This window comes from Piliocolobus tephrosceles, chromosome 8, assembly GCF_002776525.5.
Source record: "Piliocolobus tephrosceles isolate RC106 chromosome 8, ASM277652v3, whole genome shotgun sequence".
NCBI classification, from domain to species: domain Eukaryota; kingdom Metazoa; phylum Chordata; class Mammalia; order Primates; family Cercopithecidae; genus Piliocolobus; species Piliocolobus tephrosceles.
The window spans coordinates 35,722,539-35,746,076 of record NC_045441.1 but is presented as its reverse complement, the minus strand read 5'-3'; the positions used below and the strand labels follow the sequence as shown (position 1 = coordinate 35,746,076).

Below are 23,538 nucleotides of genomic sequence, written 5' to 3'. Positions count from 1 at the left end.
TATCGGTTATCAGAGGCAGAGGCAGGCGATTCTGTGGGCCGCCTTCCACCTGGGTGGTGGCTTTATTTCACCAGCGCAGAGTGGACTGTGTGACCCCACAGTGGAGAGAACGCGGTGACATGAAGTTTATGAGTGGATTACATGGTTACATGGTGGGTGTCTGCTCCTGGACACTTCCCCCCTCGCACTTCCTGGCAGAGGCTCAGTGCCCGGGATCTGCCGTGCGCTGGCAAAGATCAGTCTCCAAGAGCGGTCTGAATCACAGAATCACAGTTCAGGGTCAACATAAGTACTGACTTACCAATCAGGATGTGTTAATTCACACTCTGAATTAGTTTACATAATTGGGAGTTCAGTGTATTTGGATAAAGTGGAAAGCTGTGCAAGAGCTTTGTGGGTGTTTTAAACAAAATTTAAAAAACATTTGCTGGCTAAGTGATCTGAGAAGCCCTCTCCTGCACTTCAGACTGCTCAGAGGTGAATTGATGGCAACAGTGCTAACCCCCAGGCTGGGCTGAGTTCAGTCCCGCATGTGTTTAGTGCAGCACCCGATGTCTTGGCCTGAATCCCTGATTCTCCAGGGCTCTGATGGCGACGTATCCCCTTCTCACGAGGCCCCCGGGTGTCCCCAGTCGAGGACTGGCTTTCCTGCTCTTCCCTTGGAGCACATGAGGATTACCTGTCAGGACCGTCCTCCTGACGGTCCTCCACCCTGTCGTGGTGGCTTTGGATAAGGCACCTCATAGGACGCACCTGGGGCTGAGGCCCCACCATCCCCAGTTCCCCCTGCGGGGCCGGAATGACTGAGCATCCTCCTGCCTCGCAGACTCGGTGTCCTTTTGCACCCTGTGGAGAATCCCAGATCCTGGGCGTGTCAGAGTCTCAGGTGACCCTGCGCAGACTGCTGGCTGGTCAGCCCTTAGCACGTTTCCTTATCTGTCCTTGATGCTAGCTCCACCCGTGAATAACAGTGAGACTGCTAAATGAGGAAACGTGCTGGTCTTTGGGAGTGGCAGTGTGGGGGGACTCTGGGGTATGTGTCCCATTTTACACTCGAGGTCAGATGGTTCCCAAGGCTCTGGGTGGGTAGCACCCAGTGCCTGCAGGAAAGGAGGCTTGGGTGAAGACAGCTGAATGCCTGGTGTAGGGACTGGCCAAGGAGGTGGGCAGCATCTAGTCACTTGACCTTTGGAGACCACGTCACCATGCCATGTTTTGGTGGACAATAAGCATGTCACCACGACAGGAGGGGCACAAGACTGTGTAAAGAAGAAGCCGCTGCCAGTCCCTCCCTCCACAGAGATCCCAGCTGCATGGAGTGGGTGAAGCTGCACATCGCCTGCAGATCACCGGGGTCTATATTCACCGGGGATCTCGAGGAGCCCAAGATTCCTGCACTGAGTACTCACGGCCTTTGTAAGGAGAGGAGGCAGGATTTTTTTTTTTTTTTTCTGGCTGGGAACCAGCAGGGAAGTAAGGGCAGCTCTTCCCCAGCACCTGGGCCTCAGGCTGGGAGCAGGGTGGGCACAGGTGTGAGACAGCAGAGCGAGCAGGGTGTGGGTGCCATGGGTGCAGGCAGATGCAGGTGCCCCCCCAACCCCCGCAGGGCTTTGGGAGCTGCCCTTTGCCCATGAACAGCCCTGTGTGGGAGTTTGGGTTTTGTTCCCTTTCTCCTTGGTTTTTCTGAGAAGGGGTACCTTGGGGAGCTGGGGGTGGGAAGGCGGATCGCCCAGAGCCCCGCAGGTGCTCCTCAGTGCTGGCAACGTCCTTCTTGTCCCCTTATCAGCTCCTCCCAGAGGTGACTGCCGTCTGTGTGGTGGCAGCTGTCTCCTGCTCCCATGAGGTCTCCTTTGTCTTCTCTTTTCCTGGATTTGACTTCTTACCAGAAAAGTATATAGGCATGGCCAGTTTTTTAGTAGTGTTCGGAGAATAGGTCTTAACAATATCATTATTCAGTTCATGATTTCATTGTTCAAGCTGCCCAGTCTCATTGCATTACAGCCAGTTCTTTGCCGTACCTTGGAATTTTTTTTTTTTTTTTTTTTGTCATCTGTGGTTTTTGTTTGTTTGTTTCCTGTTGATGCACATAATGTAATATTCTCAGTGAAGGCTGTTACCTCTCCTTTCTGCAGGTGTGAGTGGGAAGGGCCGCAGGTTGCGGAGTGAGTCCTGAGGCTATACTGCTGGCCTCTGCAGTTTTACCAGAAGCTCAAGGATAGGATGGGTATAGGAGGGGGCCCCTCGTGGTCCCAAGCAAGACCAGGGCAGCTGAGGAGGGTGGAGGAGGAGGGGTGCTGGGCTGTGGTAGGAGGGAGGCCAGGGGACAGGAGGAGACTGCTTCAGGTGCTGGTCATTTCACGTTGATGTGAAGCATGTAAGAAGTAATTGATGGACTCAAATAATTAAATGATTCCCTTGGGGAGTGCTCAGGAATTAAGCCTCAGTGTGGAAAAAGAAATGTAAAAGTCATGTGTGTCTTCATTGAGATATGTGGCTCTTCACAGGTTCCAGGGAGCTTCCATATGTTTCTATGTGTTTTTCTAATCTTCAGCAATGACATACATTAGCTTTATCATCAGAAAGAACATCAACTAAAGAAAACTATAAATCAGTCACTTTGGAAGAAAGATTTGGGGTAGGAGGAGAGTTTTACTAAATGCTAGGGCCTCCTTTGGGTATAATTCAGAAGTCAGTGATTCAGTGCCGGGGCTCCTAATCTGTGGCCTGGGCTCACGTGTTCACCCCTCACCTCCTTACCTCTCAGGGCCAGGGCTCCTATCAGGTGGCCCAGGGCTCACCTATTCACCCCTCACCTCTTCACCCCTTCAGAGCTCACCGACTTAGGAAAGAAGTACTGAACCCTCAGGGTGTCTCAGCATGGACAGACTTTGGAGCTGAATAAGACCTGATCCTTGTCCCCACCTGGGACAGCTGGCTGCTCCTGCCTCTGTCCATAGGAAGGAATCCAAGAGCTCTCTGAGCTGGCAGTGCAGAGGTATGGAGCTTGCTGTTTATGCAGACCTTCTCTGGAGAGGTGAGCAGTGATCCTGGTAGGCAGCGTACCAGAGCTAGCAAATGAACCACCTGAGGAAATGTCCACAGGGCTGTGGCCTCTCACAGGTCTCCCAGACATCAGAGTGTGAGGCAAAAGTGCTTTGCTCATCCCACCTCTGCCCCACCTGCAACCACTTGGAAAGAGTGGTTCTGGAAGTCCCTGCTGTAACTTTGGTGTGGCACATGGGCCATGGGCTCAGTGTGTACACTCGAGACCCAGCCCAAGTCACCACTGCCATGGGGTCACCTGTGGACCCTGGGGTCAGGCTAGTCAGAGCAGTGGATGGGATGAAGAGCTGGGGGCCTTGAGTGGAGGGGCAGCTCTCAGTGAGAAGAGGGTGCCTTTGGCTGCACCCACCCCTGGAAATAAGCCAGGAACCAGCTCCCCTACAGTGGAGATCCTGATGGGTGGTCTTGTCCTGGAGAAGGGCCAGGATGGAAAGGATGGACCTCCAGGAACAGTCAGCGCCCTGGCTTCCTGACAGGCAGCTCTCGGGTGGGGAGAAGGGCTTGTTTGACACAGGTGTGCAGTTTGCAGATACAGGGTAGTGAGGTGGGGCCAGTATTCAGAATGCAGAACCTGACCCTCCACCATCACGGACCACCCGTTTGTGAGCAGCACGTGCAGCCGTGGGGCCATGTCGGAGCACAGGGTGGGTGTGAGTGAGGGTGTGAGACTGTGTGAGTGTGAGTACAAGAGACTGTGTGAGAATGAGTGTGAGACTGTGTGAGACTGTGAGTGTACAAGACCATGAGACTGTGAGTGTGATAATGTGTGAGACATGAGAAACACACTGTGAGAGACTGCACGTGAGCGTAGTGTAAGTCTATGAGGAAGTGTGAGAGCATGAGTGTGTGTGTCTGCTTGTGACTGTTGTGTGAGTGTGGGTGAGAATGTTAGTAGAAGTGTGTGTGAGTGTAAGACTGTGAGAGACTATAGGAGTGTGAAGTGTGCAGGTGCATGTGAGTGACATGGGTGTGTGTGTGTGCAAATGCATGAATGTATGGCTGAGTCTGCATGAGTGTTACGAACATGTGAGAGTAAGTGTTCATACTGTGTCTCCAAGTGTGTGGGTGTGGAAAAGTGCCGGAGATTGGGAGTACATGAGAGTTCGTGCATGTGAGTGTGTGGGTGTGTGCCTGTGAGAGAGGTACGGGGTGTGTGCCCGCCCCAGCCTCCAGGGCACACTCCTAGCGTGGTCCATTCTTCATGGACAGGGCCGTTTTGGAATCCCACTCCGAGCTTAGTTCCTGCTCACTGTTGCACCCATGCCCTAGGGCCTTCCTTGGTTCTTTCCTGCAGTACACAGCAGACATAGGTGCCATGGCCTGGCTGCCATCGCCATCTCTGCCCTAGACCTTGTGCACAGGTTAAAGGGAGGCAGCACCTGGTGGAACGTCCTGGGCCTGGACGTGGCACCAGGGCCTTGATTGGATTCTGTTCCACTGCTGGGCTTCCTGGGTATCTACCTTGGACCCAGTGTGGAGTCTCTCGTTCAAGTTGTCTTGCCTGAAGGAGGCAGCTAGAGATCCCCTTTGTCGAATAATTAAAGAAGGGAGAGAGAGACCCCTGCTGCAGGACGCCTTGCATTGTAACCTCTGGGAAGCATAAGCTGTGCTCCCTATAAATGTGAATGTCACTTACACATCTCCTCTGAGCATATTGGTCCGGAAAACCAATTAACCTCCCATGTTAATTTTTATATGGCTATCGGACACAGGAGACTTAGCAGAGAGAAGGAAAAGTGTAAGGATCAAACACATGGGTTTGGGAGAATACGGGAACTAATACTAATGCAAAATTCGAAAGGGATTTGGGGAGATTCAGTACAGCCATACAGAGTACTACAAAATAAAGAAACTTTGTTCCTCTCGAAGGTAATCTCTGTATTGTTTCCCTAATTTTAAAAAGTAATACACATTATTAGCAAAAACATTGAAAGATAGAAACATTTACGAAAAAGTATGAATAGTGCCTAGAATTCCACAACTCAGAGAGAAGCTCTTAGGAGCATTTGGGGACATTTTCTTAGTTTTTAAAATAAAAATGAAACCACACTACACATGCATCTTTGCCCGCTCTTTTTTGTCACTTCATGTTTTAGCGTGTTTGCCCACTTCGAGTTCCATAAAACTTGACTTTTAATGACAACATAAGCAGTCCATTTTGAGTGTGGCCCATTATAACACTTACTGCCTGCGACTGTGTGCCAAGCCCCAGCCTTTGCTGCGTTATCTGTAGGATACCCTAAGCCAGCTTTGTGTCTTTCTCATTTCATTCTGGAGATGGCTTTGAGAACTCGTCTCCTGTGAGCAGAGAGGCAGAGTCCACCCCTGCCAGGTGGCCCCGGGCTGGCCTCTGAGTGAGCATCTACTGCTGGCGGCAGGACGTGGGTTCGATGGCAGCTCCCTCTAGCCCAGTAGCAATACCGTGAGCAAGCTGCCCTCTATCTTCTTCTCTGACTTTCCCCGTAGCCAAGGACTCTCAGATGCGAAGAACTTGAAAACTGTCCCTCCTTCCTTTTCTCTAGACTGCTGTGCACTCAGACCCTTTGGAAATGTACACTCACCAGGTTCTCCACCAGACCCCATGTATTTAACTTAGACACTTGGCAGATTTCCTAAGACTGGGAAGCATAAACCATTGTTAAATCTGAAATTCACACGAGAGACAGAAGAATTTATGAAGCCTCTGTTGGCTGCCCCATCAGGACATGTCCAGGAGGAAGAGTGCCCCTTCCTCAGAGGACGAGTGTGGCCATCTTGATCCCAGGGGCCCCTCTGTCACCACAGGCAGTGGAAGTAGGCAGGTGCCCCCCAGGGCCCATGGGGCCCCTATCTGCCGTTTGTGGGCTTTTTGAGGTGGGCAGGGATGGAAGGGAAGGAAAGGCACCAGTGGGTAAGAAAGAGTGACCACAGAGGAATAGATTTGACAGTTGTGGGTTTTAAAGTCAGATACATGTGGTGACAAATCATTGCTCTCTGCTGACTTGCTGTGTGGTGTAGGATGAGTACTCAGACCTGAGCCTCCGTTCTCCTTTTGGCCGCCTTAATGGAGTGATTATGGGCTTTTCTCTATGAGAGCACCTGCCCGGGCTTAAGACTGTCACTGTTGCTGGATAAATGTTGGTTTCCTGTTGTTCTTTCTTTTGTAACTACCTCCTGGGCAGATGTGGTTGCATCCTAGCACATAGTGGTGTTTTAATATCTTAAACCCTGTCTCATTTTGTCCTATTTTTTTGTGGCATTTCAAACTTCTCATTTCCAAGGTTTGCAGTCCGAGAGGAAGGGGTCTCCACACCCTGCAGAGGCCAGGTCCTTGCTGACCTTGTGTGCCTGTGTCTTTTAACCTTTGGGAATGGAAAGTAGGACCCTGCAGGGCTGAAGCCACACTTTCTGTGCAGGCCACATCCTGGAATCTGGGGCCTGGTGGCACTTTTGCAGGTGCCTTGATTCCCCCATTCTACCTGCACTTGCAGAGCCTCTTTCTGGCCTCAGACCCACAGCCGCCGTCCGTCGCTGTCCTGGTGGTCCCAGTGGCAGGATACTGAGAAGTACTGATCCATCCAGAGGGAGAAGCATGTAGCTCTGCTTAACCAGACATGGTGCCACACAGATTTTAGCGCAAGCACTGGAGGTGGGATAGTAAGAACTTTTTTTTTGAGACTTTTTTTGAATCAAGATTGACTTTTTTTGAGACTCTTTTTTTGAATGAAGAACATTCTGTTTTTCATTGTAATTCTTTGGGGAGAGAGAGAATTGAGGAACAGTTTCAAATCCATGTTGAGTTCAGCAGGGACATTTCTAGGGCCAGCTCACAGAATGCCTGTATTCCAGAGCCTCCTCTGGCAGGGGAGGCCCCGGACGGAGCCCACTGTTGGCTCTGTGTCAGCTCACGCACAGATCGTATTCCCTAGCTGCTTTGAAGGAGACGTGTTGAAGGAAACCTCCAAGTTGAAAGATTAGAAGTTTAAGCCTCCTGCACTGAGACTTATGTTTTAGTCCTGGAAATTCCTTTTCGAACCCTGTTATGATCTGGATGCGCCTTCGAGCGCAGCTGCAAGGCTGTGCTGGCTGTTGTCAGCTAACCCTAATGGGACCTCAGTTTCCGAAGCCAGTGAGTTTCCAACCTCAGGCCTGAGATCGGAATGCATTAACATGTGCTTCCCAGCCGCCTTCTCCAGATCAAAGAGAACACTTGACTACACTGTCCATTTTTTCTTTATTATTACTGTTTTTAGTTGAGACATAATCATTGTACATATTTATGGGGTACAGTGTGATATTTTGATAAATGTATACAATGTACAGTGTTCAAATCAGGGTGATTCGCATAGCCATTTTTTCTGTGTGCTTCATGCAATACTGCATGTTGGGATGATATTGCCTTGTCATTTTTGATCAGACACCACATATTATCTTGCATGTTGAACAGAAGTAGTATTCCCTCCCCTTGGAAAACTACCTCTCTGGAAGGGACCTCTGAAGTTCTAGGCTGTGAGTGGACCGTAATGTCAGTACAGGGCAGCGGAGCTCGCGGCACTCTCCACAGATAGGTCCTCCACTCTGGAATGATTTCCCTTGAGGCCAGTGGCATCGCTCCTTTTTCCAGGGAGGGGACCAGGCTCTCAGTCACTTGCCTGTGGCCATGGCACTTCCTTTCCGTCACTAATACCCAGGGCTATCGCCTGTCATCGTGACTGCTTCAGGAACAAACTCCACATCTGAGCTGAGTACCAGGTGGTGCGTGGGGCCAGCCCGACTTTGTGACCTCACACCTCCCCTAGCCCTGTTTAAACTCATTCTTGGAATGGCTGCAAATGCATGTGTGTGTTGAAGAGCACTGGGGTGAGGGTGGTCCCCTCCCTGGCCTGCAGCACTTGCGTCCTGTTTAGGGTGGTGAGTGCGAGGACAAGGACCACTGCACCGTGAGGATGAGGGTACTGTAGTGAGGGGCTGCTGTGTGAGTAGGACTCTATGATAAGCCGTTTCATTTCATTTAATCCTTCCCCTTGTGGGAGGGAAAAGAGAGCAAACATTATGCTCATATTACCCATAAAGAAATGGGGGCTGAGGATGTCCTGCAGCTGGTGAGGGATACACGTGAGACTCCAAATCCCAGGTCCTAATGCACACTTCTTCCTCCTCCTTTCCCTGGATCTGTGGAGGAAGCTGCTGGGAACTGAACAGAGGATGGAAGGAAGAGGTCGAAGGATGCTTGCAAGGACCTGGGTTTGGATCTCACTTGCTTTGTCGCTGTTGTGTGGTGCTGAGCAGACGTCTCACGGGACAGGGAGGGTGGTGTCCAGCCTGGCTCAGCCCAGGAGCCTCCTCAACCCTCACCTGAGTGGCACCTAGTGGCTGGTAGGGTCGGGCAGTGGAGCCCCCGATGCTGCAGACAGAAACAAGAACCCTTACAGCAGTCCTGCTGCTCCTCTCAGGCGGGCATGGTGGGTCGACGTCCTGTCCCTCTCCGTGGGACCTTCTCTTTATCATGCCAACCTTTGCATTCATGTGAACTTCTGCAGTTTCTGGATGTAGGAGGAGAGAGAGAGAGGTGTCAGTGGCATATCCTGGGCTCAGCATGACTGTATATCACTATCGTGATGTATTTCACTTCGGAGGGCGGCCATCAACCAATTTGGAACAAAGTCATTCTAAGAGGAGCCTTATGTGGGGCGTACATGTTGGTGAATCAGACTCCATCTTTCAGTGAAATGCTCCTCTGAACTCTGCACTTACAGGGAGCATGTATTTATAGTTTAAATCGAAACTGTAGGGGACAGTGTTGTTGGGTTTGAATTTTCAGACTACGTCATTCAATAGAAACATTCTTCTTTTAATAGCTGGCAGCAGATTTTTTCCTAAGTGGCAAATCGTAAGAATCCTTGGGAAGAGGCTTTAGAAAATTAGATCCCAGCCCGACCGCCATTTTTCCCCCAACACAAAGAGAACAGAATTTGGTCAAGAGTGGGGACCCTGGGGATCTGTGTCATTAATAACCGCCTGTGGTGTTTCTGGCAAGGACAGTTAGGATGGCGAATGTCTATTGTTGATGCTTGAAATAACAGGATTTTTTCCCCCTCCAGAATTTCCCATTGCTGAGATTCAAATTATCATAGTTGGGCCACGCTCTGCCCGAGGTCACCGCAGATATGTGGTCCTCAGGGCACTCTGGTCCTGACAGGACACCGGGGTGGCATGCAGGGGCCTCCTTTCCAGCTGGGTCTTTGTCAGTCCCACCCAGCATTCCATCAGGGCACTGTCCTTCCCCAGCATTGCGAGTGAGTCCGGATGCTTGGTCCTGTCCCCAAGCAGCCTGTTCTGGAAGGAGCATGCTGGACTGGGGAAGCTGCACGTTTCCAAGGCTGTGGTCTTGTTCATCCCTGAGAGTCTGAGAATGCCTTAGGTTTCCCATCATCTGCCTGCAGCAACCACAGCATCTTCCTGGAGCAATGGTGACCAGGAGGAAGCATACAGCACCTTTGAGAAGCAGCAGACGAGATTTAAGGAGGGGGCGCCTCACTGCGCCTTGAGGAAGTGCCCTGCAGCCCGCTTGTCTCTCTTTTAACAGGCTCCTCACCTGAACAGCCCCTGGGCGGGAGACTCAGGAAGCTGAGCCTGGGGCAGTATGACAATGACACTGGGGGGCAGCTGCCCTTCTCCAAATGTGCGTGGGGAAAGGCTGGTGTGGACCATGCCCCGAACCTGCCACCATTCCCCTCACCAGCAGACGTCAAAGAGGTATGTGCCACGGCCAGGTCCCAGTTTCTGGGCCCATTCCACTCTCTTTCTTGTCCTGGAACCCCAGGTGAATGGGCAATGACCAGGCCTTGTTCCTGAATGCAGTCTACACTACCCTCCGCACCCACCTTCCGTCCTGATTCCACAAATGTAGTCGTGGTTCCCCTGTACCTGGCAGGCGGTGTGGCTGGGAGAGCACCGTGTGCAGTCAGCTGGCCTGGGTAATGCACCCCGGAGATAGCTATGCTGGTGGGGCCACCTCACTCAGGGCATCCGAGGCTCTATGTTCTAATCTGTAGAATGGGCACGAGGAGCACAGCCTGTGAGTGGGTTGTGTGGGTTTGAGGTAGGGCTCTTATAGGTCTGTCCTTAGCTGTTCTCCATAGTCCGACAGCAGCAGCCAGTGGCACACACAGCCTTCCTTCAGGATCATCACACAGGGCCCTCAGTTCTCCCTCCGAGACCTTCCTAGCAGGTGATCCACAGATGAGAGCTTCGTGCTCTTCCAAGAGGCCTAGGTAAGGCTTCTAGTCAGAATGGAAGTAAAGCAGGTCGGTGTATCCAAAACGTTTAATCTTTTTAGAGGTGGGTAGGATTTCTTTTCAAGTTGGCAGGATTGGAAACTACAGAGTAAACTAGAAAAAAAGTTATACCTAGTCTTGACTCACAAACGAAACCACTGTTAATATTTAGAATATTTCCGCCCAGCCTTTTTTCTATGCTATGTATTTAAAATGCTATGTGTTTTTATGCATCTGTGACTGTATTAATGCCACGGTTAAGGACTGTTTTATCCAGCTTTTTTGCTTAATATTGAGACGCTCATTTACCTGTACCACTACAAACTCTGTCTACTTCACTTATTAGCTGTATATTGTATTAGAAGGATGGGCCATAAGATACCTTCCATTTCCTTTACTGTTGAACATGAAAGTGTTCTCCAGTTTTCCATGGCTAGGAGAGGCGGGCTGGTTTCGTGCCGTAGATCCAGTCCTCAGCCTCCTTGTGCTACTGTCAGTGGAGGGATTTGCTCAGTGGGTCAGCCTGGGGGAGCCACAACTGTTTGGAGGGGCCTTCACTTGACTCCTTGTTCTCACATTCTACTCCCTGTGCCAATTTCAGACCATGACCCCTGGCTATCCCCCAGACCTCGATATGATCGATGGCAGAATTTTAAGTAGCAAGGAGTCCATGTGTTCAACTCCAGCATTTCCTGTGTCTCCAGGGACACCATACGGTAAGAACGAAGTAACACTAGCTGCATGCTGCTCCATGCCAAAGGAGGGTGACAACAGCCCCTTGCTCTGCTTTCTTTTCCAGTGAAAACAGCCCCGCGCTATCCTCCGTTCAGCCCACCTGAGCCCCCACTGAGCAGCCCGGCCAGTCAGCACAAAGGAGGACGTGGTAAGAAATCCACCCGCGAGTCACAGGAGCGCGGCAGCTCAGGTGCCGCATCGCAGGGTCACCGTTTTTAGAGAAGAACTCTTATGCAGAAATATTTCCATTTGTGTCATATCTTAGAAGCCTTGGGTGAGGACAGATTTTGCTGGGGAAGATGCAGGGATGTGGCCGTGAAATCCACTGAATGGTGGCAACGTGGCCTTGTGTCGCTGCCTGGCATCCTGTGGGGAACCCTCCTGTTCAGCCCCTTCATATACAGTTGATGGGACTGTGAGTGGTGCCTGTCAGCAGCTTAGCATTGGTGCTTTTGAAGAAACTAGAATGCCCACCCCACACTTTACGTTCTCTGTGGAAATCGTGCCACACGGGTGCCCCTAGCTCTGCCACCCCAGCTGCCTTCTCATGCATACCTTGTGGCCCCTCCTGTCTATTATTATTGGATGCCTAATCACTGTCCCTGGATCTCTGCAGGAGCTCAGGGGCTCTATCCATGGTCTGATCACGTCCGTCTGTCTGCACAGCTGACTCAGGCGAAGGAGTGTTAGCAGGCGGTGTTTAGGTCGAATTACTGCGCACTTCTGGGTGGTCTTGAGGACTTGCCTGAGAGTCCAGGACAAGGCCGAGCTCGGGCAGGTGGAGAGAGAATGCAAACCAAAAGCTCGTGCACATTTCAAAATCACTCTTCTCTGGGAGTTTCGTTACGCTGCTGCTTTTCTGCCCTGGTGAAGGATGCTGTTAATAGTTATTAGGCACATTATCTGAGAGTGAGAGACTTTCATTAACTTGTGTTTTCATCTGCCCCTTACCCAGGAGTATTATAATCATGACAGCTAGCTCCATTCTCCCTTTCTCTCCCTTTCTCCAGAGTAAACCAAGCCTGTGGACGATATAATAGAAGGACATCCTTCTCCTAAAATTCCCTGTATGGTTACAGGACCATAAATGGCTCTCTTCATATGTAGCATATAGCAGTTAAACTGCCTGTGTTTCTCAGTAAGTGCGACTGAAATTTAAAATAAGCTGCATTTTAAGGTACACATTATATGAGCATTACGTGAGAAGTGTGTATGTTCCAATATCTGTTAGCATGATGGACTCGCACATAGGTAGCCTTGCGTCTGTTCTATATTTTTTATCACTTCAACAGATGCAGAGAGAGGGATGTCCCTTCCACCCCATGTAGCCTCTTCTCCTCATGGAGGTGACTGTACTTGGCTCCTAGCTTGAAAGTGTTCAGTGGGTTTGGCGTGGCATCTAGCCCTCTGGCCTGGAATCCTGTCTTCTTCTGCAACACCAAAGCCGAGTTCATTTGAAATAGGTAGATGACAAGCAGTGGAAGGCGGGTAATAAGTCTGAGGAAAGAAAATATTAGAAACAACCTGCACACTCATTAACAGCTCCTGAGGAAGGCCTCTAAGATCACTGTATGGAGCATCAGAGAATGTTGAGCCCCGTCTAAACTCCAGAAGGGTCTAGGAGGCTGCAGGAAGCCTGGGTACTCAGCGTGGGATACCCAGTGACCTGGCTGTCTTATGATGGCCCAGTTTTCCCAGCCTGGAGATGGGCTCCGTGTCCTGTGTGTGAATGAGCGTTACACCATGTGTGGATGACGATGGGTCTGCACACCAGCATGTGTTAGATTTCGGTGGCTCCAACTTGTCCTACGTACTATCTGCATATAAATATTCACATGGAAGAAGTCAGGCCTTTGCCTTTAAATATAAAAAGGAGACATGATAAGAATGTTCATGTGAGCCTTCTAGAGTTTTATTTCAACAGTCCCCAGGGAGGGTCAGCTTCACATTAATCCCCAAGGAGCACAAAGATAACACAATGCTGACTTAGCGGACGCTTTCATCAGACAGCGTGATGAGCCAGTGCCCTTGCCCGGAGGCCCCACCTGCTCTGCAAAGTCAAGTGGAGTTGTGAGACTCCTCTGAGAGCACAGTAATAACAGAGGTAGCTCGCCCGTACCGAGTGTGTCTCCTGATCTTTACAGAATGATTTCCTTCCATTTTGCGGTCGCATTCTATGGGTCACTGTTACTGTTACCCCCATTTTACAGGCAAGGAAATTGACATGAAGAAGTTGAGTAGCTAGTAAGTGGCAAAGTCAGAGTTTCAGCTCTGTCAGCCGACTGCACAGCCATGGGCAGATTATACAGGGCTAGTGTTTCACTTTGTCTTGTCTAACCTAGATGTGACCTAGCATCACAACTGAAAAAGCACATGGAAAGTCTCAGAGTCATGGAATAACCATGTAATTCGTACATTTAGGTAACCTCCAGGCACCTCCACCTCCTTATCTGAAAATGCAGACCATAGTACCTGCCATTCACAGCCACTGTGCAGTTTTGAATAGTAAGCTTTAGGCACCTGCAGTGATGCTTAACTGTGTATCATTTAGGCCTAGAGACTGATGTGCATATGAATGACAGTATTTGCTTTAAAATACCATGAGGGAGAGGCTTCACTTCCTGGAGGGTGAATTACACATACTTTTCTCTATTTCTCCTGCTAAGTACAACTTAAAACCTTGGAGAGTAAGTATAAGACAAATGTAAGAAAGCTCTGAAAGATGGGGAGAAGGTCAGCTAGCCCTGGACCTCAGGGCCAAGGGACCCGGTAGGCCTTATTTATGGTATTTATGGGCCAGGAAACAATCTTCAGAGGACTGAAAGTAACTGAACCGTGCAGAGCATGTTCTCCAACCACAATGGACTCACTGGAAATCAGTAACAGAAGAACAACAGGAACATCTTCAACACTTGGAAACTAAAAAACACACTTACAAATAATCTATGCGTCAAAGAGGAGGTCTCGAGGGAAATCCAAAAACATACTGAACTGAATGAAATGAGGATAAAATATCAAAAATTGTGAGACATGGCTTTATCCACTGCTTTAATACAGCAGCACTGAGAAGAAAACTTATCAGAAATTTTCTTACACATTTTCTTGGGAAAGAAGAAAATTCTGAAATGAATAGTTTATGCTGTTACCTCCATAACCTAGAAAAAGGAGAACAAAGTAAACCCAAGACAAGCAGAAGGAAGGAGATATTAAAAATCTAAGCAGAAATTTAAAAAAAGATACAGATAAGTAATAGAGAAATGAAAGAGCTGGTTCTTTGAAAAGATGAATAAATTTGACAAACCTCTAACAAGACTAACAGAAAAATGTAAGACATAGATTACTATCGTTAGGAAGGAAACAGGCACTATCACTAAAGACCCTGCAGACACCAAAAGAATAATGAAGAAATACACACACTACTCTACATGCATGCATTTTATAACTTAGGTGAAATTGACCAGTTCCTCAATAAGCACAAGCTATCACAACTCACCCAATATGAAATAGACTACTTGAATGCCCTATAACTATAAGGAAATTGAGCTAGTAATTTATAATCTCGCAAAAAAGAAATCTTCACTTTTCACTGGATAGTTCTACCAAACATGTAAAGAAGAATTAATGCTAATTTTACACAATACCTTCCAGAAAACAGAAGAGGGGGGCACATGTCCTAATTCATTTTGTGATGCTGGTATTACCCTGATACTAAAACCAGACAAAAAGAGCAAAAAAGGAAAACTACAGACCAATATCCTTCACAGATTCAGACACAAAATTCCTTAACAAAACATAAACAAATAGAACACAGCAATATGTAAAAAGAATGACACAGGATAGCCAAGTGGGACATATTCTGAGATGTAAGTCTGGTTTAGTATTTGAAAATTCATTCATGTAATACACTATACTAACAGGCTAAAGAAAAAGCTCACAACTATACCAATCAATCCGAAAAAACAATAAAAAGAGTTTGGCAAAATTCACATCATTCATGACTCAAAACTTCCAGCAAAATAGAAGACAGGAACTCCTTCAACCTTATAAAAAGCATCTAAAAAGGCCCACAGCTTACAGCACTCTTTTTCAACATAGTTCTGGAAGTTCTACAGAGACATAATATAAGAAAAGGAAAATAAAGACAACAGATGAGAGGAAAGAAATAAAACTGTCCCTTTTTGCTGTTGACATGATCATCTACGTAGAAAGCCCCAGGGAATCTTGAGTTTGCTGGTGACATGATTGTCCAAAAGAAAATCCCAGGGAAGAGGCGGAGCTTGCAGTGAGCCGAGATTGCGCCACAGCATTCCAGCCTGGGCGACAGTGCAAGACTCTGTCTCAAAAAAAAGAAAAGAAAATCCTAGGGAGCAACAAAACTAACAACAAAAAGTGAAACTGCTAGAACAAATTCAGCCAGTTTGCAGGAGTCTAGTTCAGCACACAAAAACCAATTGTATTTCAGTATGCTAGCAATGCACCTGTAGAAGCTGAAATTAAAAATATAAGTCACGACCCAGTGGGGCAGCTCAGGCCTGTAATCCCAGCACTTTGGGAGGCAGAGGTGGGCAGATCATGAGGTCAAGAGATCTAGACCATCCTGGCTAACATGGTGAAACTCTGTCTCTACTGAAAATACAAAAATTAGCTGGGCGTGGCGGTGCATGCCTATAATCCCAGCTGTTTGGGAGACTGAGGCACGAGAATCACTTGAACCCAGGAGGTGGAGGTTGCAGTGAGCCATGATTACACCACTGCATTCCAGCCTGGCAATGAGCTACACTCTGTCTCAAAAAAATATATATATATATACACACACACACACACACACGTATGTATATATGCACATATGTATATGCATGTGTATATGCGTGTATATATGCACATGCATATATGTATGTATATGTGTATTTATGCACGTTTGTATGTCTACATGTGTGCATGCGTGCACATATGCACACGTGTATGCATGCGTGCACACATGCACACACGTGTATGCATGCACATGTGTGCACACGTTTATGTGTAGGTGTGCATGGGTGTGCGTGTATATGCGTGTATGTGCTCATACGTATGCGTTTATATACGTGTGTCTGCACATACGTATGTATACATGTGTGCATGTGTATACGTATGTATATATACATATATACATATGTACTTATGTATATATACACATATACATATATGAGGAGGATAGTGGTGGCATTTGAGCGTGTATGTATACGTGTGTGTATATATATATATATATGCCACTTATAATAGCTCAAAACATTAAATGGTTAGATGTAAACCTAACAAACCATGCACAAGACTTGTGTGCTGAAAACTGCACAGTGCTGATGAAGGAAACCACAGAATATCTCAATAAGTGGGGAGACATACTTTTTTTCATGGATGGAAAATGAAACCTAGTACAGCTGTCACTTCTTTCCAGATTGACAGACAGTTTTACCACAATTCCCGTCAAAATCTCAGCAAGATTTTTTTGTAGATATAGACAACATAATTCTAAAATGTATAGAAAGGCTAAGGAACCAGAATAGCCTAAACAATTTTGAGAAAGAATTAAGTGGAAGGAATAAGGTTACCTAATTTCAAGACTTAGTAGCTACAGTCATCAAGACTGTGGTGTGGATGGAGGAACAGACACTTAAGTTCATGAAACAGAGTAGAGAACTCAGAAACAGGCCTACAGAGATAAGCCAAGCTGATTTTTTTGACAAAGGTACAGAAGCGAGTGGGGGAAGGTCAGCCTTTCAACAAATGATGCAGCAGCACCTGGGCACCCATAAGGCAAAACAATGAATAGCTACCAAAGGCTCACACTTTATACAAAAGTTAACTTAAAATGGATGATGGACTTAAATGTAAATTGTAAAACATAGTATTTTTTGAAATGGGAGAAAATCTTTGGGATCACTAGGCAAAGAGTTACGAGGTTACAACAAAAGCATGAACCATAAAAGGAAAAGTTGGTAAATTAGACTTTATAAAAAATTAAACATTTTTGCTATGGAAAGAATCTGTGAAGAGGATAAAAAAGACAAACTGCAGAGTAGGAGAAAACGTTTGCACACCATATGTCCAAAAAAAAGAATATCATCTAGAATGTATATAATCTCTCAATACTCAGCAGTAAAGAACAAACAATTCACTTGGAAAATGAGCCAAACTATTATTAAAAAGTCAAAAAACAACAGATGCTGGCAAGGCCGCAGAGGAAAGGAACATGTATACACTGTTGGAGGGAATGTGAATTAGTTAAGCCACTGTGGAAAGTAGTTTAAGGATTTCTCAAAGAACTGAAAACAGAACTGCCATTTGACCCAGCTGTCCCGTTACTGGGTATATACCCAAAATAAAACAAATCATTCTACCAAAAAGACGCATGCACTTGTATGTTTATCACAGCACAATGCACAATAGCAAAGACATGAACTCAACCTAGGTGCCCATCAATAGTGGATTGGATAAAGAAAATGTGGGACATATACACCATCAAAATACGCCACAGCCACAAAAAAGAACCAAATCATGTCCTTTGCAACAACACAGATGCAGCTGTAGGCCATTGTCCTAAGCAAATTCAGTATTCCCTGAATTTAAAATAAAAGTTGAAATAAAAAAAAAGGTCACTGACTAAATTACGTAAATTGATTTTTCTTCAGTAGGGGGAAAACAAAAATAGAAAATGGCCCAAAGAAGGGAAGAGACGTGTCACTGAAGAGGACATAGAGGTGGTATGTGGTATATGAGCACATGAAAAGTTGCTCAACATCATTAGCCATTAGCAAAATATAAATTTAAATGATACCTATCAGAGTGGCTAAAATAAAAAACAGTGACAACATTCAATACTGGTGAGCATGTGGAAAAACTAGACCCCTTATACATTGCTGGAGGGATTGTTAAAATGGTACAGCTGCTGTGGAAAACAATGTTGGCAGTTTCTTAAAAACAAAAAACCTGCATCTGCCATGTGACTCAGTGATTGCGTTCCTGGGCATTTACCCCAGAGAAATAGACTTATGTTCACATAAAACCTATACAGAAACTTCTTAATAGCCTCAAACTGGAAACAAAGTAGGTGTCCTCAAACAGGCCAGTGGTTAAACAAATTGTAGTACATTAATACCATGGAACACTTCTGCGCAATAAAAATAAGTGAATTATTCATACACACAACAACCCGGATGGGTCGCTAGAACATCAGGTTGAGTGAGAAAAGTCAAAACCTGAAGTCTATATAGTGTATGATTCCATATATGTCACCCTTTTTACGTGGCAAACTTGTAGATACAGAGAACAGATTCATGGCTGCTAATGGTTGGGAGGGGCAAGAGTAGAAGGGGAATGGAGTAGCCAAAAAGGCAATAGGAGATTGGCAGAAGAGTGGTGGGTGGAGTAAGAGGTTGGGAAGGCGGAGCCAGGCCAGGAGCCCTTCTCTGTAGTTCCCAGAAGGTGGTGGTGTGGCATCCTCATGCAATTTGAGGTCATTACTGAACCTCAAGATGGGGAGGTGACTGCTCAGATTTGCATTTTCACACATCACTGTGGCTACTGCATGAAGAACATGGTGGGGTGGACAGTGGGGTGGAACAGACCACATGGTTTCAGAAGAGATAGGAGGAAATCAGAACATTTGTGTAGCATTCAGGTGGTGCAATCAGCTGACCTTAACACAGTGGAATTGGAGCCTGACTGCTCTTTCTGATTTTATTGCTTTTGTCATTATTGTTTAAATTAGGTTCTGGCTTCTTATTAGTATGCAGTTAGTATAACACTATCTCCATAAAATTCCTCTGTACATCACATTACTAAAATGTAACTTGATTCTTCCTTAGTCAGCATAAGTCGCCATGTGTTAGGTTCTTTTCCAGACAACCACCAGGACAGGTGTCCCAAGAGAAACAGCCCAGTTAGTTAAAGGCTGTAAGGACAGATTTTATTCAGGACTATTGCAATAGGAGAAAGTGCTGGGCTCAGCCACAAATGCAGCAAAGACAGCTGGAGATTTATGGCCAAGGAATAGAGCAAAAGGATCTGGTGGATGGAAAGTCACTAAGAAGGGACATCAAGGGTGGGGGGGTGGGGGGCGGTTCTTGCTAAACTGGCCTAAGATGGTTTCTGCTACAGGTGGGCCAGGGACATAGACACAAAAGGCGAGGGATGAGGAGCTTGATGACATATCAAGGGTGATTAGATATCAAACGTGGGGGTTGAAAAGCAGGATTTTTGCTGGAACTGAGCTTGCCACGGTTGGACGTGGAAGGCCAATGCTGAGGCCTAGTGGAGAAGAGGGCTTGGAAGAGCCTGACTAAGGTTTGGTCAAGGAGAGTCTGTCACAAGATAGACCCATCTGCATCCAGATAGGATATCTGTAACCCGGTAGGGTAACCAAATGCAGCCTGCACGCTTCTCTGTGTTTCTCTCCAGGTCCTTTGGGCACTTAGTTTTTTTTTTTTTTTAATTTTTTATTTTTATGGGTACATAGTATAGGTGTTTATGGAGCACATGAGATGTTTTGATACAGGCATGCAATGCGTAATAATCACATCATGGAAAATGGGGTATTAATGGGCACTTAGTTTAGCCGTAAGGCTTCCGTGCCAAGTGACCTGGGAGCCGGCTGGGGCCAGCCTCTGCCACTGGCATCCTTCACCCACCCTTCCCACAAACAAGTGATTCTTCAATAAACAATAAACAGAATACACAAAAAGTAAACCAAAGCATCTCTAGATTTATTAATAGATGTGTGAACGAAGGGAGCCTTTTCTAAACAATGTGACTAACAGGAGCCAAGGGGGATGGACACCCAAAGCCGGGGTTTGCCAGAGCCTGCTGGTGCCGAGAGCTGATTGCTGAAGTGTGAGAAATTTTGTGAGCCAGCTGACAGCACATTGGCAGCTTGGGATCTGCCAGGGCGGGATTGTTTGCATCACAGGATTTAGCAAACGTTATGAATCAACCCCTCCATCGGCCCCAAGCTTCCCTCACACACCAAACAGTAGAAATTCACTGCCTTTTTTTTCTTCAGTCTGCTTGATGTTAGCTAACTAGTCATGAAGAACAGAGCCTAAAGTGACCAAAGAGATCTTTCTGCATTTTGACATTCAAGTATTTTGAAAGATTTTCAGCATTCGGCATTTGGATTCTAGTGCCATGGCCAGGCTCAAGTAAGCTCTGTGATAACAATATCCATCTGTTGGAAACTGCTGTCCGAAGCACCTCTCAGCAGGCAGGGAGGCCTAGAAGGACACGGTAGAGTGGTGTCTGGTGGGTCCTCTGCTGACATTTCTTCTCTCTCTGATCAAATGCTGGATGCACACACATTGTGGCTCTGAGACTTCCTATCTGGGTGAGCTCAGGCAATTCTAGGGACCTCTCTGAGCCCTAGTTTCATGTCCTATACAACAGTAGTCATTCCTCCTGCACGTGGTTCTTGAGAAGACTGGACCAGAACACGTAGCTCTGGCACCTGACCCAGACTTGAACAACACTCAGCAAATAGTGGACACTGATGCTGTTAGGAGAACAGAGCATCCACAAGAAGAGCAGTTTCCTGAACTGAGGAGACCGGTGACAGCTGTAAGTTTGGGTTCAGAGCATGAGTCAGGACAGAGAAGGCCCCTGGGCACTTGGCCCTGGGTGGCTGAGCCCCAGGAACCCTGCTTTTCCCAGAGATGTGCTTGTGTCCAGTGTGCTCGTTTTAATTTGTTTTAAATGGCAGCAGCTACTCCAGGAAACTAATGGGTATTTCAGTATCTACTCACATTATGCATACTTAAATATGAATTTAAATACTGTTTAATTCTCCTAGGGATATATTGTCATTTAAAAGAGGTTGTGATAGTGTGAAGGACTGGGGACGGGGCGGGAGATGGCAGAGCAGCTGTAGGCACTGATGTAATGCCTGCAGCTTCATGAAGACGGGTCCAACCAGACTTCATCTGGGGCCCTCAAGCGGGAGCATGAGTGGCAGCCCTTGCCATGGTCCGTCTGTTGAATGCATTGCCCACATGGCCGCATTATGCCTCAGGAACCATGTGTTGGAGGACAGTATCCTTAGGCTTCTCAGAAATTCCACATGGGAGCCTCAAATGGAAATGCTTTTCTTGAAAACAAAAATATTTGTAAAAATGTAACAAAAGGAGTCATTTAAGCTCAGTCTCCCATATAAGCAAAAATAGATAAAATTATGAAATGTAAGATGTAAATTATTCTGTTTCTTAGCTGATCCTTAACCTTGATGATATTTTCAAAACAAATGAATAAAAAAGACATGAGTAAAGGTTTCCTTTAAAAAGTTGTGGTTCTGGCTGGGCGCAGTGGCTCTTGCCTGTAATCCCAGCACTTTGGGAGGCCAAGGCGGGCAGATCATGAGGTCAAGAGATCGAGACCATCCTGGCCAACATGGTAAAACCCCATCTCTATCAAAAATACAAAAATTAGCTGTGCCTGGTGGTCCACGCCTGTAGTCCCAGCTACTCGGGAGGCTAAGGCAGGAGAATCACTTGAACTCAGGAGACGGAGGTTGCAGTGAGCCAAGATTGCACCACTGTACTCCATCCAGCCTGATGACAGAGTGAGACTCTGTCAAAAAAAAAAAAAAAAAAAAAAAAGCTGTGGTTCTGATACATCTCAGCTTCCAAACTATTTCATGGTCTTTTTAAAATATAAACACATAACGTATAAGCAGCCATTTGAAGGTGAACATCGTGCTGGCATTCAGTAGATTCACGGAGTCATGAGACCATCGCCCCTAAGTAGTTCCAGAGCATCTTTGTCTTATAACAGCTTTACAAGTGGTAGTCAGAGGGGGTTTGAGGACTTTCGGCTTCAATGAAAATGATTAGCAGTTAATGTTCGTTTACTTCAAGAGGATGGATGCCCTTATATATTTTGCAACTTCTATTTTGTGTTCGGTTCTTCTGGAGAGTAGGGTGTAGGCGTTTTAGGGGCCTGGCTTCCAAGCATGCAGCCTCTTCTCTACTGTCGACTGGAGGCTTTGTAAAGGGCTGGGAGGATTGCCTCCATCCAAGTGCAAGTGCATGACACTGATCAGGAGTGGGAACATGCCAAGTGGTCCTCATTGGTTAACAAGAGAGGACACCAGGGTTTAGTTGGTGCTGTGTGGACTTCCTGGATTTGGTAGGTTTCAAAGGGTGATGATGTTTGCCACAGGGAGGAAGAAAAGGGCAGTACCAGTGGCACTGGTCCTTCCCCTCTGTAACTCTGTGATCTTGAACAGTTTGCATAACCTCTGGAAGCATCATTTAAATCTAAGCAAAATAAGAATGTGTGTGCCATGTGTGGTATTAGGGGCAGTCTCTTAAAAATGAAGATTTCAGCCTATGAATATGGTAATATAACAAAAATTTGTCTTAAAACTTGGTTTTTAGATTCAAAATGCACTTTCTTATTGAAGTATTTTCAGAGCCCCAGGGTTTGATAGAGAGAGAGAGCATGAGAAGAGGGCAAGAGGGAGACAGAGACAGAGAGATTATTTTGACACAATGCTTTATTTTTATTGAAAAAGCTGTCATCCTTCAAAACTTGACAGATGATACAATGCTTCTACCAATCTTCTTCTTTCTTTCCTGTACTCAACTCCCTTTTCTGTTGAATTTTTATGACCTCTTAATGAGAATGTTTGTAGTAGAGACAAAGGCATGTACTGAATGTGAATATGTGTGACATTTATAGAGGCCCTTGTTTACTTTGGATTTTCTAGAGCCTCAAAAGCACATGCATTCCTATATGGATTTCTCCATGGGTTTTTATTCAGGTACGTAGGCATATGTAAGTGTGCATAGGAATAGACATGCCTGAATACATGCCTGTGATGTACTCTGCATTCCGATTTGTGCCAAAGAATGCACACTGGTGCATGGTGACCCCAAATAACTGGCGTGAATTAGCAAACATCGCAGCCTCCTCCAACCCCTGCCCCAGATGAACAACATGAAAAAGAAAAGTTGACTGCTTCTAAATTATATTTAAAAGTAGACCTCAATGCTGGGTTCGTGGAGGTCAGCCTAAAGTGCTGGCCTGTGAATGTGCCTTTAGGGGTCTTTTGAGATGAGAGAACGTGAATTCATTTGAGGGTAATGAAGCTTTAAAAAAAAAAAAAAAAAAGGGTGTTGGCTTTCTGTGCTGATACCTCATCCATGGAGCAGGCCAGCTTGGAAGCGTCCCCATGTCAGCCTGCAGACTTCTCTAATGCTGAATGTTCTCTTGTTTGCGCACTTTGGGTTTAGAGGAATCTTTGCTTTTCTAAATTTATCTATCAGCTCATTCCATTACCCCCTCCTCTCCTGGTGGACTGTTGTTGACCCTCAGCATGTAGAAGTTATTCTGAAGTGCTGCCAACAGGATTTGATGCTGGCCCTAGGGCTTGGTGACAGATGTGGCTCTGGTCCTGCCCCTCTGTAGCTCTGTGATCTGAAACAGTTTGCATAACCTCTGAAAGCATCTTTTAAAT

At 46.6% G+C, this 23,538-nt stretch overlaps 1 protein-coding gene across 6 annotated transcripts in view; it reads left to right on the top strand.

Annotated features, from left to right (window-relative positions):
* Window positions 1–23,538, top strand: part of TNS3 (tensin 3) — a 307,112-nt gene that overhangs the window by 230,676 nt on the left and 52,898 nt on the right. For all 6 annotated transcript variants that reach the window (XM_023226391.1, XM_023226392.1, XM_023226394.3 and 3 more), the window contains 3 exons: window positions 9,629–9,798; window positions 10,921–11,035; window positions 11,119–11,202. In XM_023226391.1, coding sequence (XP_023082159.1) covers window positions 9,629–9,798; window positions 10,921–11,035; window positions 11,119–11,202 — 369 coding nt within the window. The remainder of the gene's footprint in view (window positions 1–9,628; window positions 9,799–10,920; window positions 11,036–11,118; window positions 11,203–23,538) is intronic.